A 26,040-nucleotide genomic window follows, 5' to 3' on the forward strand; every position below is an offset into this window, starting at 1 on the left:
TATGTTGCCCTTTAGATGTCTTTGACATATTGTATTAACACCTTTTGTTGTTGATTGTATGCTGCCTTTTAGATGTCTTTGACATATTGTATTAACACCTACGGTTGTGGATTGTATGTTGCCCTTTAGATGTCTTTGACATATTGTATTAACACCTACGGTTGTGTATTGTATGCTGCCTTTTAGATGTCTTTGACATATTGTATTAACACCTACGGTTGTGGATTGTATGTTGCCCTTTAGATGTCTTTGACATATTGTATTAACACCTTTTGTTGTTGATTGTATGCTGCCTTTTAGATGTCTTTGACATATTATATTAACACCTACGGTTGTGGATTGTATGTTGCCCTTTAGATGTCTTTGACATATTGTATTAACACCTACAGTTGTGGATTGTATGTTGCCCTTTAGATGTCCTTGACATATTGTATTAACACCTACGGTTGTGGATTGTTTGTTGCCCTTTAGATGTCCTTGACATATTGTATTAACACCTACGGTTGTGGATTGTATGTTGCCCTTTAGATGTCTTTGACATATTGTATTAACACCTACAGTTGTGGATTGTATGTTGCCCTTTAGATGTCTTTGACATATTGTATTAACACCTACGGTTGTGGATTGTTTGTTGCCCTTTAGATGTCCTTGACATATTGTATTAACACCTTTTGTTGTTGATTGTATGCTGCCTTTTAGATGTCTTTGACATATTGTATTAACACCTACGGTTGTGGATTGTTTGTTGCCCTTTAGATGTCTTTGACATATTGTATTAACACCTACGGTTGTGGATTGTATGTTGCCCTTTAGATGTCTTTGACATATTGTATTAACACCTACGGTTGTGGATTGTATGTTGCCCTTTAGATGTCTTTGACATATTGTATTAACACCTTTTGTTGTTGATTGTATGCTGCCCTTTAGATGTCTTTGACATATTATATTAACACCTACGGTTGTGGATTGTATGTTGCCCTTTAGATGTCTTTGACATATTGTATTAACACCTACGGTTGTGTATTGTATGCTGCCTTTTAGATGTCTTTGACATATTATATTAACACCTACGGTTGTGTATTGTATGCTGCCTTTTAGATGTCTTTGACATATTATATTAACACCTACGGTTGTGGATTGTATGTTGCCCTTTAGATGTCTTTGACATATTGTATTAACACCTACGGTTGTGGATTGTATGTTGCCCTTTAGATGTCTTTGACATATTGTATTAACACCTTTTGTTGTTGATTGTATGCTGCCTTTTAGATGTCTTTGACATATTATATTAACACCTACGGTTGTGTATTGTATGCTGCCTTTTAGATGTCTTTGACATATTATATTAACACCTACGGTTGTGGATTGTTTGTTGCCCTTTAGATGTCCTTGACATATTGTATTAACACCTTTTGTTGTTGATTGTATGTTGCCCTTTAGATGTCTTTGACAATATTGTATCAACACCTACGGTTGTGGATTGTATGCTGCCTTTTAGATGTCTTTGAGTTTCTGTTGATATTGTTTTGCTGTCTTATTGGTGCATACCTCAAATCTATTTTATTCATCAAATATGTACAGGGACAAAACAACACCATGAAAATTATGGGAAATCACAAATAATCAGTCTTATATTGATAATTACAGACTATTACGGTAATTATTTACAAATATTTTTTATAAACTGATAAAACAATTTCTTATTTCTTAAACAAACAGACTTATTGCATTTAACATGTTTAAAGGTATACATAATCCTAGTTTTATTTCACAAGTACAACTAGTTGCACTTTTTTTATTTGACTATAAAAGCAGTCATCTGTGCATATTCTGTATGTCACATATCAGCAAACAAATTAAATGTATGTACATCATTGTAACATAAAAGGTCAATGCAAAATTTTACTATTTCTTCAAAATAAAATAATTGGAATTTCAAATGTGGATATCTGCCTTACCCAACCATAGTCCTGAGATCTTCCTTCTTTCTTTCAATGTCTGTCCTATTAAAAAACATAATTAAAATTTGAACATGAACAAAACTGAACAAGAACAAAAAACAATATAATTCCAAAAAAGTAAAAGTTTTGTTTGAAATTGATTTACAAATTACTATTGCAACACAAACTTTTTAAAAAATTAAAATGCACTTGCTGTAACTCTACATTTAAAGTAAAAGCAAGTAAAAATATATTAATATAGTTTATAGTGAAATAGAAAATTAATTAAAAAAAGCAGCAATAAATTAGGCTTTCATTATACATTTTTTATAAGTATGTATATAGTTTTTGTACATCATTGCTATTTTGATCACCATCCGATGTGTGTTTACATACATGTATATTTAGTATGTTACCTTGTTTTCTTCTCTATAGATCTGATTTCTTCAATAGTAAACTTTTCAAATAAAATTTTGGTATCCATTTCCTCAATTGGAACACCTTTATAAAATAAACAAGATTATTATTTATTTCATTGTACATTTACCATTTTTTGTTAACTTTACTATCATGACTATAGGGTAATTAACATACAATGTAAAAGTAGAGGCTCCAATGAGTCTATATACAATGATATAGGCTATAGCTCACCTTGGATTTTGATATACAATAAGTATAATGCATCAAGAATATTTCTGTCCAATAGAAAGTGTGGGCCAAAAGTTAGCTTCTTGATTGTTTATGTGATAAAAGTTTCAATCTTTGTCTTAGCAGGTAAAATTCATCAATAAAGAAAAATAATTCCCACATGGAGAGCTGATGACTTAGCTTTTTGTTCAAGTTGGGATGTACAAGCACCTGGCCCTATCCACTCCATGTTTTTGCTTTATATGTTTCATTTGCTATCCATCTGATGAGTTGAGCCTTTTCCAACTGATTTATTAGTTCGTTCTCATGTTGTACTGTTACACCACTGTCCGAGGAGGAGGGTTTGGTTCCAGCTAACATGTTTAACCTTCCACATTCTTTATGCATGTGTCTGTCCCAAGTCAGTAGCCTTTAATTCAGTGGTAATAGTTTGTTGCTGTGTTGCATATTTGTTTTTCGTTCATTTTTTCTTGTACATTTAGTCCCCAAGTTTCATGTAGCTGACTATGCAGTATGAGCTTTGATGAAGGCAGTGACCTATAGCTGATAATTTCTATGTGATTTGGTCTCTTGTGGAGAGTTGTCTCATTGGCAATCATACCACATCTACTATTTTATACTGTTAAGGATGTTGTCTGTGGCTGTGGATAGTGGTTTTCAGCAATAATTTGCCGGATTGGTCCCAAATGAATGCAAGAGGGGCGTCACATTATAACGATACAAATATGAAATGTTAAGCTGGCTTCAATGGTGTAAGTTTTGACTAAAAATGGTTTACTATTCGTCATAATTTACTTTTGGAGTCGACTTTTGACATTTCTGTGGTTTGTGTTGCTGGCATAAAAGGGAGGTAACTTATATTTGCAAAAACTCTAAACCAATGTCGGATCCGGATATAAGAGCATTCCGACTGAGGACATTGCAGTGTACTGTGCCGCATGTCATCATGTATATCTATGACATCTATATGATCATACCAAGGACGTATAACTAACATACTTTAATAAATAATATAACTTTTTTCACTATACAATACAGTTACAGGGGAGGTAATGACGTTGCTAACGTAAAATGTTATTTTCGCGACGTCAAACTGTGACATATCGGGAAAAGATGCATTTTTCGACTGATTTTTATCATTCAAACAGATTTAATTTGAAAACGAGTGCATGGAACCCTATTTTTTAAAACGACATTTTGTTTCCTTTTGAATGGAGAATATGTGAACTAAATTTTATAAAACTGTAAATAGTGCAATTTTTTTAATGTTGATAAATATACAGCAAAAAATTGCGTTTTTTCTCAATTCGTGACCATTTGATAAATATGCGTTATTTCTGAATAGAAATTGTTTAAGTTTTTAGGATACTTATAAAATACAGAAATTACAAATTATTTAACAAAAAAAAAATTTGTGTTTATCTTTTAAAACAAAAAAGTTATGGCTTTTTTTCGAAAGAGAAAATACTGCCAGAAATCCGAATTTTGAGCAAATATACAAAATTTCTACCTCATTTAACTCAAACAGTAGCACATGATGGTATATTTTTTATTACATATTTGTTTTAATCAGGCAAAAAATAGCCTATATGGAAAATTTCCTCAAACTGTAAATACAGGACCAAAACTGTATCGTATGCCCTTAAGGCCACACAGACAGCAATTTCATAAGGACATATCTTGGTTTCGCAGATAAATCTTATTTAAAAAACTCAGTTCAGTTAGCTTTTTGTAAATATATTATCACTGAGTTAAATCATAGTCGACCGTCGTAATTCTCTATTAGATATTTACGTATAAAAGAAAAAGAAAAAAATGTTTCTCATCTTGCAGGACTGGTTTTCTCTCGGAATTTTTAAACTGTAGGTAGGCGAAGTCTGTGTTTTGTACGTGTTTACAAATAAAACCATGCCAAGAAATTGCCTCCGTTGAAATTCTGCAAATACCCATGGAGCAAATTACATGGATGATTAATAGACCATTTGGTATATTGCCGTATTCTAAACGTCACGTACATGAAGGTCATAAATTAATTGAATGAAATTAAATCTTTAACAACTAATGGGTGCCGTAGGAGGTCGACCGGAATTTTTAGCGAGGCCATTTCTTGGCATGAGGACTAACGTAGTTTACATATTTTCCGTCTAAAAGTTACGCTAAAAGTAAAATCACATAAATACGGAACTCCTAGAAAATTCAAAACGGAAAGTCCCTTATCAAATGGCAAAATCAAGAGCTCAAACGCATCAAACGAATATAACAACTGTCATATTCATGACTTGGTACAGCCATTTTCTTATTTAGAAAATCATGGTGGATTGAACCTGGTTTTATAGCGCTGCCCCTCTTACCTGTACGACAGCATCAAATTCCATCATATTGACAGCGATGCGTGAACAAAGCAAACAGACCTAATGGGTAAAAATGTCAAAATTATGGATACAGCAGTCAACATAATGTGTTACAATCTATTCTTAATCACAATAAAAACAAAGGAGCACAAAAAGGAACACATCAAACCTCATTCATTGCTTTCTTATTTTAGTAACAAAGTAGCACAACAGGTTTGTGTTGGACTGTATAGTAACTAAAGACGTATAACAATTCCAGATTCCATGATAACATTTCTTTATCTTTTAAATTTGTCACTTTAGGTCTTTAAAATTATAGGACTGCGTTTGCAGCATTTCAATATTTTGTGTTGCAAACCATATTTCACTGCTTCGTATGTTTTTCCATTTTATTTAGATATACCGATTAATTAATAGTATTGTTTGGTATTCGTTCAGTTGCAAATATTTCATATTTCATGCATATTCTAGACAAGAAAACAATCAATAAATACGTAGTTTATTTGATCAAAGAGGGCGGGAACGAAAGTCAAATTGCTGTTGAAAATGCAGGGGCGGATCCAGTTATATTTTAGAAGGGATGGTTCCAACCCAGCTTTAAAGGAGGATGGGGGTCCGGGGGGGGGGGGGGGTCATACTATATGTTCAATTCAAAAGTATTGGTCGCAAAGAAAAAGTTGGTTCCAACCCGGACCCCTGTAAGAATACGCCACTGAAATGTTTCCACATTATATAACTAGACAAAGGTAGCAGACGTTAGACTTGAGCAATGTATATTATACATTGAAAAGGTAATAGCGCTATTCTTTTTTTGAAAACCAAACGTTGACTTCAAAAGGTATGACACAACATCAGTATAAATACAGAGCAACAACAAAATAACACAAAAAGCAAAAGAACAGCGCTTTTATTGCTTTTGAGGCGGTTCCTAGCATCGGCTTGAGTGGCCGATTATTTGTTTTATTTATGTACCCTTGAGCGGCTGTCCCATGGACGTTCATACCATATTTCCTTTTATCTATACTTGAGAGAATATATTTGTGTGGTTGTCCGTTACGTGAGTTTCTTGATTCTAATATAATACAACTGTATTCTAGTATATCTTTACGTTAGCTAACCCGTATGTACCCGTATGTTAGTCGATCTGAGTAGTTTACATTTTTTGTTAAATCGATCGACCAAATGACACAGAAATAAGTTTGTTTTCTAACAGTAGTCTCAAGACATCTACATTTGTTTAGTAGAACCAATGAGATGAGGTATGATGATCAATTAGTCAGCTATCCATAAAAATAAACCAATGAGATGAGGTATGATGATCAATTAGTCAGCTATCCATCAAGATAAATCAAAGGATGAGATTTACACAGCTATAGGTCACCGTACTATCTTCAACCATGAGTAAACCCCATACCGTTCAGTATGCTTTAAAGGGAACGGCACGAGTAATTGTGAAACTCATCTAGGCCATGACCAATCGTGTTTGTACTGAACATGATATAGTTTAATTCAACATAACTTGAAAAAAAAATATACCTTTTACTGTGTTTCGGAAGCAACGAATTCATCAAGTGTTATTTCCATTTTTATACTCGTTCATTGCCCTGGCAAAGAGATTATGCATACCACACGGACTTGAACTATCTCAACTAACAATAATATATACATGTCCTATATCATAACATTTTAAAATTGTACTAATATTTATTCAACATGTCTTTTAGATTACAATTATTTTAGGTATACCGTTCAATAATTAAGTTTTGACACTTTCGTCACCGCGCTTTGTAATGTAAAACATTTAAAGTTCACGAAGTTAAATTTATCATGTCTCAGCCTTAAACCTATGGATAAACATTTGTGATTTATTGTTACTTTAAATTTAAACGGGTGGAGGTAAAAACTTAATTAAATTCTTCATGGAACATCGGTATCACGCCGTTATTTTACTTGTCTTAAAAAAGTCTATAGAATCCTACCGATAATTACCTAATTACCAGTTGTTTATTGAACCGTTTTCTATGCACTGGATTTCTCAGGTGAAAGCGTAATAATTATTTGGTATTGATTTGTAGATAACAAAATATCTTATATCAATATTCTAAATAATGTGAAACAAGGAGAACAATAGCTCTGACTGCCTGTCAATATCGTTGTAGCAATTTTGATGTAACGTATTCTGGAATTTATTCTATTTGCATAAGAGTCGCAAACTAGGAACATATAGTTAAATATACTGTTCCCAGCGTAAACGTATTCGCTCTTACAGTTTAATTTGTATAATCGGACTTGAATTTATCAGTCCATGATGCCTAAGTTACGCGAAACTAAACTGTATCAGTATATTGCAACGAAAAGTTTAGACGAGTTGCGAACAGAATGTTACAATCACATCAGCAGTGGGAAAGATGTAAACATTAAGGATAGCGACACTGGCGAGACCTATCTACATTGTTTATGTGATCAGATCGAACGTTTTATGGATGAAAATGGAGTATCAATAATCTATATATTAGCCTGTAAAGGAGTAGATCTTGATATACAAGACAACTTAGGAGAAACTTTCTTACACAAGATTGTCAGGATGCCAGGTGCATATCGTGCACTTGTTGCTGCGGTCAGGTAAATAGATACTGCACAAGATATGCTATTTTGATCTATTTTCAGTTATTTCAGTTTTTGGGTCTGTCGCAATGTCTGCGCAATGGTAATAAACGAGATTTTTTTTTCATACGTAAAGACAAAGTAGACAACACTGAATATGTTGTTTACTGAGATACAAAAAAAAAAACAACACAAATTCGCATACGTCCTCAGCTATACTTCATATACAATCATCATACGGTACATTTTGCTAATGAATACGTTTCAGCAGCGATTACACTGAAAGCTGTTACTGAAACAACAAAGTTCCAATTATAACAGGCACTTGCCTCCTAAAAATATTTATGACCAAATATACTTAATTATAACGTTATATTAAAATGTATTGGTATAATTTTTTTTAGAGACAAGTACCTCTGGTTCTTCTGACTTGTACACTAGTAACTGCAAGTGTTTAGGAGATCAATTCAGAAACATGCTATATAATGCTAACAGTGGCTTAGTGATTATGATTATTTTGGAAGCCGTCTGGGTTTGACAAATAAGTTTTAGGCATTACCTTTTAGTAATAAAACTTATACAAATACACTTAATTGATATGTAAGGAAATCATCACAACAGAAAAGGTATCTCTTTATGATATCTGGGTTCTACTTGAAGTCTTGGAGTAAAGTATTTCGTCATGAAAATGATTGGTATATATAGTGTTTATGCTAGTGTCAATGTTTTTTTATATACATATTATATCGTAATTATAATAGAGTTATGAGATCTTTGTGAGCAGATTCCATTGTAAACTCTAACATATTTCTGTTGAGATTTTTTAGATTCATTTCTCGAAAAAATAATTTGAACTTTCCAACACGTTTACGTGACTAACCCAACACAGGAACCGTGCTAACGTTAAGTTAGAGTCGGGGCTATTAAGAGCTTCACATATTGTATACACTTAAAGTCTTTTGTTAAAGACCATATGTTGACTTTTAGATAACTGTCGTATTTTTTGTGTTTTGAGTTTTGAGATCTATGAATAAATTCCTCACAGGTTGATTTATTCATCATGGATGGAACAGTGAAAGATTGAATTCATTACATATTCTCTGGAAAATACCTGTCGCAAGTTAAAATTGTTATTTGGATCTTGTAACTATTTAAATATCGATGAGACAAAATTGAACGTCTTAATGGCCCTAAGATGATATTACGCATAAAATCTGCATTATTGAACGAACGATGTATATAACGAGATATTAAGGTCGAGATATATGAATTTAATGTTTTCCTATACATGTGCATGTAAGATTGAAACAAATAACTTACTTTCATATAATGGACCAATGGATATAAAGTCCGGTTAAGATACACATTTTTGAGGTTAGGGAAGTTTTACGAAAAGTTTAAAGCTGTACACACCACTATCTGGTTGATCGATTATCACATGCAAATTCGAGCCTTGAAACCATTTGAAAATTAACCTAGGAGATGTGGTGTATTCGTAATCCGGACAGCAAAACAACACCCTGTAAACCTGTCCATGGTCCACAACTACAGTGACGAACAACACCCTGTAAACCTGTCCATGGTCCACAACACCCTGTAAACCTGTCCATGGTCCACAACACCCTGTAAACCTGTCCATGGTCCACAACTACAGTGACGAACAACACCCTGTAAACCTGTCCATGGTCCACAACTACAGTGACGAACAACACCCTGTAAACCTGTCCATGGTCCACAACTACAGTGACGAACAACACCCTGTAAACCTGTCCATGGTCCACAACTACAGTGACGGTTCTATGAACTTAACAAAGTAGAAGGGGATCACTCTTAGTCACATAACGGTTCATTATTTCACAAAAAAAAATATAAATTACATTTGTATATACTCTTAGAATGTGTATTGCTTTTTCATGGTGTGGAAAGGGAGGTGCCACTATACCCATTTCTAGTTTTGTTTTTACTATATTACAATTACAGAACAACTGAAATACATACGAACAGATAATTAAAACCTCGGTTAGAACATTACTTCATATGAAATTATTTAAAAATGCTATGTCAACTTCATAAATAATGCACATACTTTTACGTTTTCGTTTACTGTATTTAATAAATATATTTTTACAGGTGGTATTCAAACAAAATTAATCATAACGGTTTTTATCGCGGTGGTACTTCAGATCAAATTAATTAAAACGGTTTATACAGGTGGTCCTTCAAATAAGATTAATTGTCCTTAAACGGCTGAACATATCAACGTTAAAGGGTGTACTGGATTATCCTCTAATCAGTCTAATAAACGACAAAGCTAAATTCGGTCAAATAGTAAAACAGTTAATCGGAATGGCATTGTATATATAACAAATCGTTATTTGAAAAAAAAAAGAAAAACACCAGTCTAAAGGGAGAAAAAATACACAACACCCGAGCACGATTTTTTTAACCCTATATTACTTATATGTCGGTGACTATGGAGTGTTTGTTTTAGTCATCATTATACATGTTTGTCCTTTATAGAATTGAGTGTTGCTGGCGCATCTCTTGTATCTGATAGATTAAGTCACTTTTATGGTTTAGGGTGATTCAGAACAATGTATCCAAAATAGCATCGATAAAAAACATATAATAGTAAACTTAAAGTAAACAATGCAGGGTACTAAATAATCAGTATCATAGAATTAGAAAACATCTTAAATAGAAATAAGATGTGGTATGCGTGCCAATGAGACAACTCTCCATCCAAGTCACAATTTATAAAAGTATGTCTTTTTTGCAATAGTTTCTGATCTTTTTATTTCATCCGACTTGAAATATGCTAGGAGGGTTGTTTCTTCTTATTATTTTTCCTTGGTGGCAATATACAACCAACAGTCGATGCTACCTACACCTCGGGAACATTTGGCATTGCCAGCCTAATTATGCGCCTTCTTTTATTTCCTTTTACAAATCAATGTTTTTTTGTTGGAAGCCGGACATGCACGTTTAACTTTTTAATGGCCTTAACTGTGTCCACATACGTTCTAGATAGAGAAGGGAAGGTTTGTGGGTTTATGAACCTAGTCAGGCAATCTGGACTATGTGTTGCGTTTTTGTTTATAGTTAGTATCCTATTCGCAGGAAAATTATTAAATTAAACAGAAATGTTTTTTAAATAGTTTTTTTCCTATAAAAAAAGAAGCTCGGAGCGAAATAGCATATTTATTGCTGTAAAACAGCCCAATGTAAACACTTTAAAATGCCTGATGAGATTTCTTATACTCGAAGGAAATGAGGTTAGAAGATGTACACCTTTCAGAGAAACAGGACTTTTATTCAATTTTGGACTGAACAATTTACCATGACGTGCAGTAGGAGTTCGACTTCATTAACCCAATTGAAATCAAGCCTAAAATCGGCTGAGAATTATAACTGTTTTATTTCAGGTGTGGTGCCGACATGATGGTGCTAGATAACCGTGACAGAACAGCAGAAGATATCTTACATGAAGAGAAACCAGAAGGGTGGCAAGAGATGTTACACTGGTGGAATAAGTTCAAACCAGGTTAGGTGCTCATCTCAGGCACTTGTTTCTGAATATATTCCCTATATACCTTAATACAACACTGGTATATAAAGGTATATGGCAGGGGGATCAGAGACAAGTGTCTTTGGTACTAATGTGTTTATTGCAAGTTTTTAACTCTACGATGTATAACCAGTTATTTATTTGAAATAGGGGAAAAGCTTGTTTAGATTATATTCCTGTTCAATAGACTTCTTCACAAGCAATTCTCGTTTTGAAAATCTTTCGATGGTTTTTGAACTGTAACAACTAAAATGTACCATAGTATTTTTAAAAGCTCACAAAAACAAAAATGTTTTTACAGCAGTCAGATATGACGCACAAATACACTGAAATAATTTTTCAGTCACTACAGTCTATCCAACAAGGAAATATTGAAATATGTGTTAACATTGTTAGTTAATTGACATTTAGAAGTGTTAGTTAATTTCAGGCCTATACAGAGCAACTTTAGCAGATAATCCAGATAGAACCTTGGTGGAAAAATTGCTGAAATATTGGTGCAGAGTAAACATAGTGAAACATGGAAAAGATTACAGTGTGAAAACGAGACTAAGACAGAGAGCTAAAGACATTGATCTGGTCTATCTTATTGAGAAGTATGAGAACACCATAGAGTTTGCTCTAGCAGCACTCTCAGGAAAAACTCAAATACTGTTAGGCTGGAAGAAACGAATAGGTAGGAAAAACACAAGTACTGTTAGGCTGGAAGAAACGTATAGGTAGGAAAAACACAAGTACTGTTAGGCTGGAAGAAACGAGTAGGTAGGTAAAACACAAGTACTGTTAGGCTGGAAGAAACGAATAGGTAGGAAAAACTCAAATACTGTTAGGCTGGAAGAAACGAATAGGTAGGAAAAACTCAAATACTGTTAGGCTGGAAGAAACGAATAGGTAGGAAAAACACAAGTACTGTTAGGCTGGAAGAAACGTATAGGTAGGAAAAACACAAGTACTGTTAGGCTGGAAGAAACGAGTAGGTAGGTAAAACACAAGTACTGTTAGGCTGGAAGAAACGAATAGGTAGGTAAAACACAAGTACTGTTAGGCTGGAAGAAACGAATAGGTAGGTAAAACACAAGTACTGTTAGGCTGGAAGAAACGAATAGGTAGGTAAAACTCAAATACTGTTAGGCTGGAAGAAACGAATAGGTAGGAAAAACTCAAATACTGTTAGGCTGGAAGAAACGAATAGGTAGGTAAAACTCAAATACTGTTAGGCTGGAAGAAACGAATAGGTAGGAAAAACGCAAATACTGTTAGGCTGGAAGAAACGAATAGGTAGGAAAAACTCAAATACTGTTAGGCTGGAAGAAACGAATAGGTAGGAAAAACTCAAATACTGTTAGGCTGGAAGAAACGAATAGGTAGGAAAAACGCAAATACTGTTAGGCTGGAAGAAACGAATAGGTAGGTAAAACACAAGTACTGTTAGGCTGGAAGAAACGAATAGGTAGGAAAAACGCAAATACTGTTAGGCTGGAAGAAACGAATAGGTAGGTAAAACACAAGTACTGTTAGGCTGGAAGAAACGAATAGGTAGGAAAAACACAAGTACTGTTAGGCTGGAAGAAACGTATAGGTAGGAAAAACACAAGTACTGTTAGGCTGGAAGAAACGAATAGGTAGGAAAAACGCAAATACTGTTAGGCTGGAAGAAACGAATAGGTAGGTAAAACACAAGTACTGTTAGGCTGGAAGAAACGAATAGGTAGGAAAAACACAAGTACTGTTAGGCTGGAAGAAACGTATAGGTAGGAAAAACACAAGTACTGTTAGGCTGGAAGAAACGTATAGGTAAGAAAAACACAATTACTGTTAGGCTGGAAGAAACGAATAGGTAGAAAAACACAAGTACTGCTAGGCTGGAAGAAACAAATAGGTAATTTCTTTGCTTAGATTGCTTGCTAACTGAACCGTGAAGTCAGTGTTAGGTAAGGTATACTACCCTCCTTTCGAAGTAGCCTAGTGCTACAGACAGATAGATTGGTTATCTGGCGGACTAGTCTTCTCTTAAAGGAGGGTAGTTTACCTAACCTAACACTGACTTCACGGTTCAGCTAGCGAGCAAACTAACCAAAGATATTACCTTTAAGCCCCAGTCACACTGTCACGTTTCAAGAGCTACGTTTTACTACGTTTTGAAAGCGTAGCGAGCGAAACAGAAATATACGTAACGAAGCGTAACGAAACGCAGTGATCCTTTGTTCAAACCGGACCTGCTCCGTATGTTTTGAAAATTCAACCACAAACTTAGCAAAAATTGAAACGAAGTAGAAACCTAGTAAATGCGTATCAAAGCTTAGCGGAACGTAACAAAACATGCTTACTACGTATCGAAACGTATCAACGCGTGGTGGAAACGTGGTTCTACACGTACTTTATATATGTAGCAAAATGTGATAAGAACGTAGCACAAACCTAGTAAAACCTAGATTTCAAAATAACGGGACATTTTTAAAATATTCAAAACGTAGTTGAAACGTAGCATTTTAAAACGTATAGTTAAACGTGACAGTGTGACTGGGCTTTAGCTACATACTCGTTGAAATCGGTTGTAATAGGGAACGATAAATTTTTAATCATGCCATGTAAAACATCAATACTGTTAGGCTGGAAGAAACGAATAGGTAGGAAAAACACAAATACTCTTAGACTGGAAGAAACGAATACTATAGGTAATAGAGAACGAAAATTATGTTCATATCAACCTTCTTGAAGTGATATATTTCAGATGCCACTACAATAGCACTCCATATGTGTGAAATTGGTCTGCATAATTCTCGCTTCATATCCTCATTTTGCAAGGAAACATTGAGTTGACAAATCTAACTAAGGACATTGAAGGGTTTACAGACTTTTAAGGTTAAAACTTTAAGGAGAGAAATACTGAATAAACACTGAATAAATAGCCCCTCAAGAATTCAGTAAACTGTGCACTTTTTAATCCATTGAAACAACCTTTTATATTCCAGAAAATAACCCAGATGTTCTGAAAACAATAAACTTTAATATGTGTGATTGGAGTTATCAAAGAAGCCCTGATTCTTCAGAGGTTCCCATGCCATTGTTGTTGTATGTATGGAGAATGAACAGGGTAGACATGACTGAACTATTATTAGAGTATGGAGTTGATTCAACAATGTTATATTCTGCTGATCCATCCAAGGAACAAGGCAAACCATTATTCTTTCAAGTAAATATTACAAATCATCTAGTTTTTTTGTATAGCCTAAATAAAAAAATCAAAGCAATGCTAATGCTGTAAGCCAGTCAATCTGACTTGATAACAGAGCATCATGTCCATACATACAAATTATTACATTTTATATAACAAAGACTGAATTATCTCCTTCATATTCTAAAAAAACTGTGGGAAATCAACTTTGATATCATTACATCTTTTTACATAATGTATTCTGGGAACAGTATTTCTAACAATATATGAACTCAATAAACTTCCACAAAGCACAAGCATAAATAATAGTACAATTATACAATAATTCCTAATCAACTGTTAAAAAGAGTGATTTCTTACTTTTTCCTTCAAATAAAAAAGAGTAGTATTTAATCATTTTGATTCACATAAAAATTATATGCAAGTGTATTTAACTAAAATTGAATAAATCGGCTAACTTCATAACTTTCTTTGTATGTGGTAGATGACTAAAATGGTGTTTTTTTCTTTCTAAAAGTCTTTTACACATCCCCCATGGTTTAAATTCAGAAGTCTTTAAATTTGGATGATACCATAAAGCCAGATTGGCTAGCCAAAAAAAAAAGAGGTATTAAAAGACTATGGTACGGATTTCTTTGTACATTTGAAACTTGAATAAGCTGCATCAGATATATGTAAGACCAAAATGCATATATGTATAACACTGTCACAGACACCAATCAATATACAAACAACAATCAAAATCAATATAAGTGACCTCCCTATGATAATGAGCAAATAGAACATTTATAAAAAGGCAAACAATGAGAGACAACTAAGATATCATCACTGTCCTATTTAAATAGACAATTAAATGCAGCACTAAAACCATTTTTAAGAAAACATTATTTAATATCTATAGAAACATACTTTGCTTTTTAGATATTGTGTGGTGAACAGAAGCCTAGTGAAGAAATAATGTATAGGACCTTGCAAAAATCAGACCTATCTGCTAAAAACTATGATGGACAAACAATATTGTATGAAGTTATAAAACACAGATCTTCTAGTCATCTTGTGGAATTTTTGTTAAAGAGAGGAATTAATATAGGAGCAAGAGATAAAAATGGACAAACTGCTAGAGACTTTGATCTTTCTTTAAACAAAAAGGGAGGTAAATATGTAAAAATGATTGATCAATATGTCATTGATATGGTGAAAAACAGTAATATACAAGGAATAGAAGCTCTCATCTTACAGGGGTATGACCATCTTCTGGATGTTATTGATGAAAAGGAAGAATTGGGAGTGCTAAGTTTGGCCAGGTTAACTGGATCTCAATATATGGTAGAATTACTGACTAAAGTGGAAAAATCAAAGGTATGGTCATGATTTAAAATTGTTCCTTGTCAAGCACATAATAGTGGATAATGCTGAATTTTAAAGGTACATATCCATGAAAATGTTTAGACAGATAAAGAAAATTTCCAATTTAACTTTAATTTGATGACTTTGAGGGATGATCATACTGAGATACCTTTATTTAGCATAATACTTTTAAGTTAAAAGAAATATGATATTAACAAAAAGGTAATATAAAAGATAAATTTACTTTAAAATAATCATTTCCTCTGGCATATTTTAGGAGCACGTCGACAAAATGTTTAGAATAGCACACAAGGGGAGATTAGCTGAACTTCGGCCATTACTTGGTAAGAAGTACTCGTCAGCAGTAGACATTTGTGGAAGGAACGTTTGCCATATAGCTGTAGTCTACAAAAGGAGGGAATTTATTAAATGTTTCACTGACAATTATACAACCTTACTCAACAAGAAAGATAATGCAAGTATAAATATCATTTACTAGAATAAGTATAATATTATTTACTATAGAATTGCTTAATTTTTAATTTCATATTCATTTTTCTTGTGTATTACACTTTCACACAAATTTTGCATGAAACTATTTTGATTTATTGAAGGTTAAAAAAGTTGAATTTTCATACTTTCAATCAAGCCAGAAATTTTAAATTTAGCTTATGCATGCAGGCATTTTTTTTCTAAAGTTCAAATTGTCAATTTTAATACATTTTGTAGTAATTATTTGTGTTTGTTTGCAGCTTGGTAGAACACCATTTCATTATGCCCAAGTATTATTAGAAGGTGATGAATTAACAGAGTATATGTTGCAGAAAGGGGCTGATATACATGTAAAGGATGTGGTAAGATTTGGTGCATTATTTGTAAGCATATGCATTTCTCCAATACACATTATCTCTATTTGACCGCCATTACTGGATATCACATCATATTCCGTAAAAATTTGATGCCATGAAACAAAATATCTGAAGCAACAATAGAAAAGTGATTGTTGTATGCGTCAAAAGTTCAAGCAGCCTGGTCAGCTGGGATTAGCGATAAGGTGTATGGTTTCAACTCATGTTTGATAAAATTACAGTATCATCATTGTAAAAGATTAATCTGGTCTTAAAGTCATATGAAACCTCAAATTAAAAAAAAATAATGCATATGTTTTTTTATAACTAAATGGATAGTTTTCATTATAAAACTTATGTACAAATACTTTTTTCTAAAGAAAATTCTTTACTATGTTCATATTTGCCGATATATTTTCCTTATGCAAAGTGACCTCAGCGTGACCCACTCGTAAAAATCAGGTGATCACAAAACGCATGGATCTGTCCTTAAAATAAACTATTATCTGATTGTACATGTTAAACACATGCTCAATATCCATGTTTAATTGTTGATTGTTTACTATAAGGTGTCGATCGGTAAACTTTGGCTTCTAAACACAACATTTAAGAAGCTTATTTTCACTTCATAACAGACAGAGAAAGAAAAAACATGACGATAAAACGATATGGTTGCGTAAAAGATAATAAAATCGTGCACAGAAGACTAAGTTTATGTTTTATACATGCATTGGTTCAAGAATTGGATAAACATTATTTTTCACCGGTCACTCGTTTATTATGACTTTAACTACCTGTATTTACAACATACACACATATGTTCAGACTGTAATTTCTTATAATTATTTATTAACACCCATTAACAATCATATTTGCTTTGATTTGTTGTGATTTGAAGAATTTTGTGTTGATGGCAGATCCTATCTATTGATCTATTTAATTAATTTACAACTTTTAAAACTTGGGACAGTTAGAGCTTAGTATATTGTATAGCCAGACAGTCCCCTATTGTTGAATACTGTATGATGATATTGAGATGTCTTGTTGTTGTGTTGCTGTCCCCTACCACAAATCTCACTATTATTCCTCTGTAATGTGTTGTTGGTCTCATGATATACTAGGTTTTCTGACAAAATCCATACACATGTAGTATTCTTTTTATTGATTACTATGGATTCATTCACTTTTGGTAAAGGCACAGTATAAAAAGTAATAAATACAGATAAATGCTGTTAAAATTTTATTTTCAATATACCATTTTCATAAACATGTATAACACGATTTTTTCTTCAACAACCTTTCAAATGCAATGAATGAATTGTCTAAACTAAACATTTGCCTTTACAGATAATTAGAAATGTTGTGTATGCAACCAATATTTTCTCCCAACATGTAATTTCCTTTTGATAGCTTGGTAGAACCCCACTGGATTATAAGTGTAGTACCTGTGGACAAAGATCTTTCTACACACTACAGAAAGAAGTCAAAAACTATGCAATGGATGTCTATGTGGCACAAACAAAATTTGAAGAAAGTCTTTCTACAGCAATAAAGGTAATAATTATTGAACCAAAAAGTCTAAATTGTTTCTATATAAAAAAATACAGATTTTTATAAATTCAGGCACATTTTATACTGAACAACAATACTGTGATAGTTGCTGTTGGTTATTTGAGGATTGATGATCATGATTGATATATTATTGGTGATAAAAAAAAAAAACTACCTTATTGTGTTGATATAAACAATGCCGTAATAATGGGGGAAAAACATGATGATATCATCTAATTTATACGTTTTTCAGAATGGGACCCTAAACCAAGTTACTTCCCTTGTTAGTGGATTGAAGAGCCAGTCAAAAGATTCAGATTATTTATCTAGATATAATATTATCTTGTTTAATTGTCTGGAACATAACCAAGAAGAGATAGCTATATACCTTATACAACAAGGAATGAATACAAATATTTTCAAACAGGTATGTAAAATTAACTTTTTTTCTCAGAATCATAAATTAATACAAAAATCATAACAGAAATTTGATTTCAACCTTGATATTTAATATGTTTTGAAATATTAAAATATTACAATATTGGAACCATTCATATCTAGCTCCTTTGACACAATCGTAGATTTTGAGTGAATGAGTTAATAATTTAATTTTGGATGTAACGCGTCTTCTGATTGGCTGACGTTATTTTGTTATGAGCCCATAGACATAATTTAGTCATGTGACCGTGACGTCATCAACGTTTTTTCATGGTTTTCTACGGTTTAAAATAAAATTTAGAATTAAATTATAAGAAATGACTGTATTATTTTTTCTGTCTATTCGAAATAACATAAAAAATGTGGTGCACTGTTAAATAACCCGCTACACGCGTTATTCAGTGTGCACCAAATTTTTTATGTTATTTCTTCATAGACAGAAAAAATATTACAGTCATTCCTTAAATAATTTTAGATTAGATGATGGTCTCAGTGGTTAAAAAGTTGTTGATTACTTTCTGTTACCATTTTTTAAAATGAATGTTAACTTTGTACAAAAATCTATCGTTCATAACAAAAAAATTCCATTGTGTTGTTAAAAGTATAGTTTTTACAAAGCTGTCATACTGCAAATAAAAAAAATATTACTTTTTAACTTTTTGAAATTTACCCTGCTGATGTTCAGGTTCAGGTTCAGGTAAAATTAGCTAAACCACTATAAATTAAATGATTTTACAGTATGATAAATGCAACCCTAATGACCAACTCTGCGCAATGTTAGAATGTGATCACAGTCCAAAATCATTCAAGGATGTAGCCAAACAAAAGAACTGCCAAAGAATTCTGAATTTCCTGGATGAAATAAATGACGACTTGGTAAGGTTATATTATTGTTTTTTTCAAAATTAAGAGCAGTAAAGACAAGGTTATAGAACAGTTTTTTTAAAAGTTAAGATTAAAAAAGCCAAACACTTTGCATTAATTACATAACAGAAGTGACTTTAGAAATTAAATTTATCAATAATGCAAAGTGAAATACACTGCATAAAAGTGTTTTTTTTTTTTATAAAATAGAACCTAATTATTATTTATGGTGAAGATGTTCATATGCAAATGTTGTTTATTTATTTTGTTTTGCTGCTGAGGTAGTCATTTGATATTTTCATAATCAATTATGGCAGTGCTAAAGAGCTTCCACAATTTCTCAAGTAGAATTCAGCATTTGTTATTTTACACCAATAATTAATATTTCTGATTTCTCGTTTGACAGGGAAAAGAAATACAAGAAAAGAAAAAAGCAGATTTTATGACATTTTCTCAGTTTGGTCTAGTGTAATATCTTGTAAAACTTTCAATGAACTTTGTTGATTTAGAACTAGATATAACAGCTGACTAAAGTGAGGACAATTATTTCTGCCTGACATACAAGATGCCTGTAAAAGTATATAATATAGTGCGAAAGTCCTATCAGTGGTTGGCATTTTGTTGTGGTTAGAAGCTCACATCACCCCTTTATACTAGATAATCATAGACAAGACAATGCATTTCCTATTTTGACAATTACAAAATACAATTTCATAGTTTGCACATCAAAGGCATTGTAGCGATTGACAGAATCTTAAATTGATGAATATATTTTCCTGACTAGATTAAATTAAGAATAATTCTTGAATGAGTTTATTTAATGATCATCCGGCTTCTTGGTTGATACAAGCTATAACTGTATGACACTGTCAGCATAAGTTTGTAACATATAATCTTATACAGATTCAGAAGTTTGTTTGCTTAACTTCCTTTGACCTTTTTAACAGGTCATCATTATCACAGAATGCTTTGAATTGTAAGATTAAAATTTCAAACTTTCTCTTTTTTCTTCATGTCTCTGATCTTTTTTCTTTCCTTTGTTTTCTCCTTTATAAACTTCTGTTTCTTTTGTTCTTCTTTTTCAGGATCCTATAAAATTATTCAAATTTATTATTATTTTATACTGTAGTTATTGTTTATTTTGTTTAAATGTTTTTTAAGACATAAATGTTAACATTTTAGATTCACAAGTTTTATTTTTTTCTTACTATTTTGTAATTCCTTAATATTTTTGTTAAAGGTTGCACCTCAAATACACATCTTGTTTAATATTTGGAAAGTTCTATTATTTCTGGTGTATTTAAAAATAAGAAGATGTCACTGTATGGCCTTCAACAATGAGCAAAAACACATACTATGTGTGACAATGAAAAGAAAGAAAACAACTGTTGTTCATAAGAGATTCAAAGGAAGAGAGAGCCGAATGAAACTTATCTGTACATGTATATAAGTAAAAGGAAGAGAGAGCCAAATGAAACTTATCTGTACATGTATATAAGTAAAAGGAAGAGAGAGCCAAATGAAACTTATCTGTACATGTATATAAGTAAAAGGAAGAGAGAGCCAAATGAAACTTATCTGTACATGTATAGAAGTAAAAGGAAGAGAGAGCCAAAATGAAACTTATCTGTACATGTATATAAGTAAAAGGAAGAGAGAGCCAAAATGAAACTTATCTGTACATGTATAGAAGTAAAAGGAAGAGAGAGCCAAAATGAAACTTATCTGTACATGTATATAAGTAAAAGGAAGAGAGAGCCAAAATGAAACTTATCTGTACATATAGAAGTAAAAGGAAGAGAGAGCCAAAATGAAACTTATCTGTACATGTATAGAAGTAAAAGGAAGAGAGAGCCAAAATGAAACTTATCTGTACATGTATAGAAGTAAAAGAAAGAGAGAACCAAATGAAACTTATCTGTACATGTATAGAAGTAAAAGGAAGAGAGAGCCAAAATGAAACTTATCTGTATATAAGTAAAAGAACTTCACTGCAGTAGTTGTTTATAATTAATTTGTATATGGTATACTTCTATAGCTTTTGTACAATGTATTTGTTAGTTGTCTGTTCTAGACAGGGTATTATCTAGTCATTAGTTGTCCATTTAGGAAAACAGCTTTTCATGTGATATTTGATGACATACCTTTCCTTCCAATATCATTCTTTTTCTTTTATTTATTTCTTTCTGTTCACCAAAATCTCTCTCATCTAATCTCTGTAATAAAACACAAAACAATGTGAATGAACAGCTAAGATTTTGACAGTACCTCAAATACAAATTACACAAACGTCATGTCCAAATCTCTGTGATTTACAGCTAGGATTTTGACAGTACCTCAAATACAAATTACACAAACGTCATGTCCAAATCTCTGTGATTTACAGCTAAGATTTTGACAGTACCTCAAATACAAATTACACAAACGTCATGTCCAAATCTCTGTGATTTACAGCTAGGATTTTGACAGTACATCAAATACAAACACTGAGGATTCATTTATTTTCATGGGTATCAATTTTTAGTGGATTGACAAAAACTTGCATTTCTGTGAATATTTAATTTTGAGGTTTTGCAAAAGTCTGCATACTAGTCTATGGAAAATTTGTAATTAGTTGAACATTTAAATTTGTGGTTCACCTGTACTCACAAAATCCATAAAAATTGGTATCCAACGAAAAGATAATGAATCCACAGTAACACCAAAACTCTTCTCATGATCTGAAGAAGGTTACAACTCCTCACAAGTTTTTACAACTCCACCATATCAAAACAAAAAATTTCATTATTGTTTAGACTGTTGGTTATCTAAGAAGAAATTATTTTAAAATGCCTATTTTATTCAAATGATATAAATGAATTGGTTGAGTTGGAATATCAAGGATAAAAGATTTGATCAGTTTTGAAAGAACCATTCCAGTATTTATCTAATTACCTCTCCCAACTTCTATTGTGGAATCATTTATTTTTGTGGGTACCAACTTTCATGGATAAAGGAATACTTGTATGTTCTTGGATATCTAATTTCGTGATTTTGCTGAGGTCGTCATTCTAGCCTATAGAAAATTTGTCATTTGTTGACAATTTAATTTCGTGGTTCAGCTGTACCCATGAAATCAATGAAAATTGGTGTCCAACAAATAATAATGAATCCCCAGTATTACATATAGTTCTTTATTTTCTTAAAAGATGAAAAGCGTTAGTTAGATCAATAGTTATAAAGTTATTTAAGGTAAGACAGTATCTTACCAACCATCTTTCAAAATTGACAAAATATATTTAAGGTGGTACCCAACACCTTGACTAAAATTAATTTGTCTCTTTTAATTTACATAAGATTTTGACAAAATATTTCTTTGACTCTTTAAAAAAAATATAAACATTTCATTGGATATATAGCAGTTTGGCAAATACAAATTTTGATCATTGAGAAGCTTATTTTCGCTTATTTTGAGGATATACTATTTTCTTAACAATACAACAGTTTAAAATGTTAAGCTGATTTTCCAGAGTTATCTCCCTGTAGTGTTAGGTATCACCTTAATAATTAAGGATGAACATTGGGAATGTGTCAAAGAGACAACAATCCTAGTCTTTCCAACCAAAGAGCAAAGAGCAGAAAACAGTTGATGGCAACTAATGGGTCTTCAACACAGTGAAAATATTTCACAACCGGAGGCAGACTCCACTCCAGCTGGCCCTAAACAAAATGTGTAATAGTTCAATGAAAATGGACGTCACACCAAACTCCAAAACATATAAATGAACTAAAATTAAAAAACATACAAGATTAAAAATGGCAAGAGGCTCCTGACTTGGGACAGGCCAGAAAACTTGAAGGATGCAAAACAAAAGGAAAAGAAAAAGTTTCCAATGCTAAGAAAGTAGCAATGTCCAAATAGTAGAATCTTATAGGCAAACTAATGTCCAATATATATAGACATCCATATATTTTTTCATCTTCAAGTCACACACCTCCAGGAGTAAAAGATTTGAATTGTCCATGTTGCAATGCTAAAGATTTTCAGTTTGATAAATTGTTAAGACACTAGTATTTGATATGCCTTTAGATGGGCATTTAATTGAATACTTGTAAAGTAAGCTTTCAAAGGTTGGGGTTCGTGTTGTTTTTTCTTTAGTTTTCTATGTTGTGTCGTGTGTACTATTGTTTTTCTGTTTGTCTTTTTCATTTTTAGCCATGGAGTTGTCAGTTTGTTTTAGATTTATGAGTTTGACTGTCCCTTTGGTATCTTTCGTCCCTCTTTTCTTTACACAGCAAATATGAAACAAAATGCAAGAAATTACAATAAACAGCATCTTGAATATTTATCAAAGGTACTCACATTTCATCTATACAAGACTCATCAGTGAAGCTTAGATCAAAATAGTTAGAAAGCCAAACAAGCACAAAGTTGAAGAGCAATGAGGACCCAAATTTCCCAAAAGTTGTGTCAAATACAGCTAAGGTAATCTTTGCCTGGGATAAGAAAATTCTTAGTAATTCAAATAATTAATACATTGTACATTTACAACAGTTAATTTATAAAAATGACCATATAATTCATATTCATGTAAACATCCAAGTGCTGACTACTGGGCTGGTGATACCCTCGGGGATGAAACTTCCACCAACAGTTCAAAGTATGAACGTTCTTGAAATTCAGAAATTTGTCATTGAAAACAAACCAGAGGTTACTACACAAACTGTGTACCATCTACCATGGTTAAAAACCAATAGTATTGTTATTACAACAATATATGATTAATACACATCTTACAATCTGAGCTTCTCTTTTAGATGTTGCTACTTCTACTAATATTTTCATTACTTCTTTTTCTTCAACAGGCCATTCTTCCATCTTCTTTTCTGTGAATAAAATATGAAATTGTCTTTTTCTCCTTTCAGGATAACAATAATCTTCACTACATTGTAATTGAAAAAGTTTTTGTTGGAATTAAAATATTTGTTAATAACATCAGAGTTTAGGCCAGACTTTTTTTATTATCTGTTTAACGAGATCCGCCGACTCCACCTTTCCCGATTTTAGAATAAAAATAAAAGTAGTGCTTCTTACTTTTATTATTATTTTTCCCGCCGACTGTTACGAAATCCTCAGAAAAAAATAAAATGTGTTGTTCACGATACTCGCTTTCAGTCAATTTCGTTATCGGTAATATTTAATTTTTACCAAGTCAATGAAACAGCAATTTTCATTTAAAAGTAAAGAAATTCAAGGCATAAACGATATATTTTCTTCTAAAAGATTTTTAAGCTGGTGGCATGCTTTTCATACTTGTTACACGAGAGCGTACATCAAATCATTCTAACTTTCGGCAAAATCAGTTATTACTTCATCAGAACTTGATGAAATTAGCCTAAAGTAAACTTGTCATCCATGTATTGCATTAGAAACGTCATATTCCTTTCCAAATAGCGTATCAAACATCGTTTATTTTTGTAAATTTTTCTTCGTCCGACATTTAAATTTGTAGAACTACGGATCGGAATCGGGATTTCATCGGAAACGGACCCGCTATGACCGAAATCCGGATTCTTGCGATAATGACTACAGACGCATGAATGGCACTGCTGACAGACAAAAATTGATCCCAAAAGGGAAAATTACGCATTCTACACGCATTAACATACTTTTGGTTAGATCTTCTTGATTAATGTATATATTTCCATGTATAAGCATTGTTTCAATTTATAGGTTAAAGTTGCTTAACTCTGGGACTATTACACCAGAGACATATATACACATGTGTATATATATGTCTCTGCAACAACTAAGAGGTTCCTGACTGGGTGACTGGTATATACATATATAGTGTATATGCAGCGAGGTTGATATATTTGAGTGGCACCGTGCCATGGATCTATATTAGTGGAAATACAGAATCAAAACATAGTTTTTATGTTTATATTAATAGAAGGGTTAACCAGAGACAGATATAAACTATATGTATTTATATTTCTCTGGGTTAATATACTGGTCTGTTCTCATTTCATTGTTCTTGTATTTTGATAAATTCTAAAAAAAAAAAAAAAAAAAAAAAAAAGTCACTTATAATGGTTTTATTTTTATTTTTAATGTCGACTGGACCAATTTTGCACTTTTATTTTTTTTTTATTTCGCCCCCTCGACCCTAATTTTTTACAAATTTTCTCGTTAAACAGATAAAATAAAAAGTCTGGCCTTATGTCACAAGTTTTTTTTTTTATTTACTGTAATCAGTATCATTTTTGTTTTGTTTATAAACAGAACTGTATTGGTCACAAAAATATAATTTGAAAAAAAAACATTAATTGATAGACACTTTTATTTGTCAGGGGTATTTGCATCTATTGTTTTTTTAGTTTTTAGCTTGGTTTCCCCCTACTGTTTGTGTTTTTTCTTTCAATAGTTTGGAACTGTGTTTTCCCCTCTTGTAATTGCAATTTAGTTTCTTAAAAAAAATTATTCCTTATAAATATCACAAGAGTAAAACATTAACTGAGTGATCAAGAGAAGACTTACTGACAAAAGCTTCTATTGCATGAACCAATTTCACATCAAATTGTGATACCATGGTAATAGATTTACCACACCTTCCTGTAAAATATTAATAGTCTATTAATTCTTTGTCAGGGTATATAATTTATTAAAGTTTTTGAATGTGGAAAAGAATAAAAACAAAAACTATATTATATAATTAATATTTTA

General features: G+C 32.2%; 3 protein-coding genes across 6 annotated transcripts in view; 1 reads left to right on the top strand and 2 right to left on the bottom strand.

Annotated features, from left to right (window-relative positions):
• LOC139521663 (conserved oligomeric Golgi complex subunit 1-like) overlaps positions 1 to 3,453 on the bottom strand; it is a 38,514-nt gene extending 35,061 nt beyond the window's left edge. Inside the window, exons 1-3 of one of the 2 annotated variants that reach the window (XR_011664043.1) lie at positions 3,384 to 3,447; positions 2,357 to 2,441; positions 1,959 to 2,003 (exon numbers count right to left, since the gene is read on the bottom strand). Coding sequence is in view for 1 of the 2 variants with exons in the window: in XM_071315164.1 (XP_071171265.1) it covers positions 1,959 to 2,003; positions 2,357 to 2,441; positions 3,384 to 3,429 (176 nt within the window). In the remaining variant the exon portion in view is untranslated. Of the gene's footprint in view, positions 1 to 1,958; positions 2,004 to 2,356; positions 2,442 to 3,383 lie in introns of both variants that reach the window. The other variant, XM_071315164.1, reaches the window with a different exon arrangement.
• Positions 3,454 to 7,034: 3,581 nt separating this feature from the next.
• LOC139521664 (uncharacterized) lies at positions 7,035 to 20,138 on the top strand. The gene is made up of 11 exons (XM_071315165.1): positions 7,035 to 7,561; positions 10,969 to 11,087; positions 11,542 to 11,787; positions 14,084 to 14,304; positions 15,208 to 15,645; positions 15,911 to 16,108; positions 16,386 to 16,487; positions 17,892 to 18,035; positions 18,286 to 18,459; positions 19,209 to 19,346; positions 19,741 to 20,138. Exons 1-11 carry the CDS (start codon positions 7,245 to 7,247, stop codon positions 19,804 to 19,806), a joined length of 2,163 nt encoding a protein of 720 aa, XP_071171266.1. The 5' UTR covers positions 7,035 to 7,244; the 3' UTR covers positions 19,807 to 20,138.
• The window catches only part of LOC139521665 (probable ATP-dependent RNA helicase DDX49), a 36,379-nt gene continuing 28,043 nt past the window's right edge, over positions 17,705 to 26,040 (bottom strand). The window contains exons 9-13 of one of the 3 annotated variants that reach the window (XR_011664044.1): positions 25,855 to 25,929; positions 24,112 to 24,200; positions 21,479 to 21,550; positions 18,923 to 20,423; positions 17,705 to 18,669 (exon numbers count right to left, since the gene is read on the bottom strand). Coding sequence is in view for 1 of the 3 variants with exons in the window: in XM_071315166.1 (XP_071171267.1) it covers positions 20,325 to 20,423; positions 21,479 to 21,550; positions 24,112 to 24,200; positions 25,855 to 25,929 (335 nt within the window). In the remaining 2 variants the exon portion in view is untranslated. Of the gene's footprint in view, positions 20,424 to 21,478; positions 21,551 to 24,111; positions 24,201 to 25,854; positions 25,930 to 26,040 lie in introns of all 3 variants that reach the window. The other 2 variants (XR_011664045.1, XM_071315166.1) reach the window with 2 other exon arrangements.

Source organism: Mytilus edulis, chromosome 4 (genome assembly GCF_963676685.1).
Source record: "Mytilus edulis chromosome 4, xbMytEdul2.2, whole genome shotgun sequence".
In the NCBI taxonomy this organism is placed as follows: domain Eukaryota; kingdom Metazoa; phylum Mollusca; class Bivalvia; order Mytilida; family Mytilidae; genus Mytilus; species Mytilus edulis.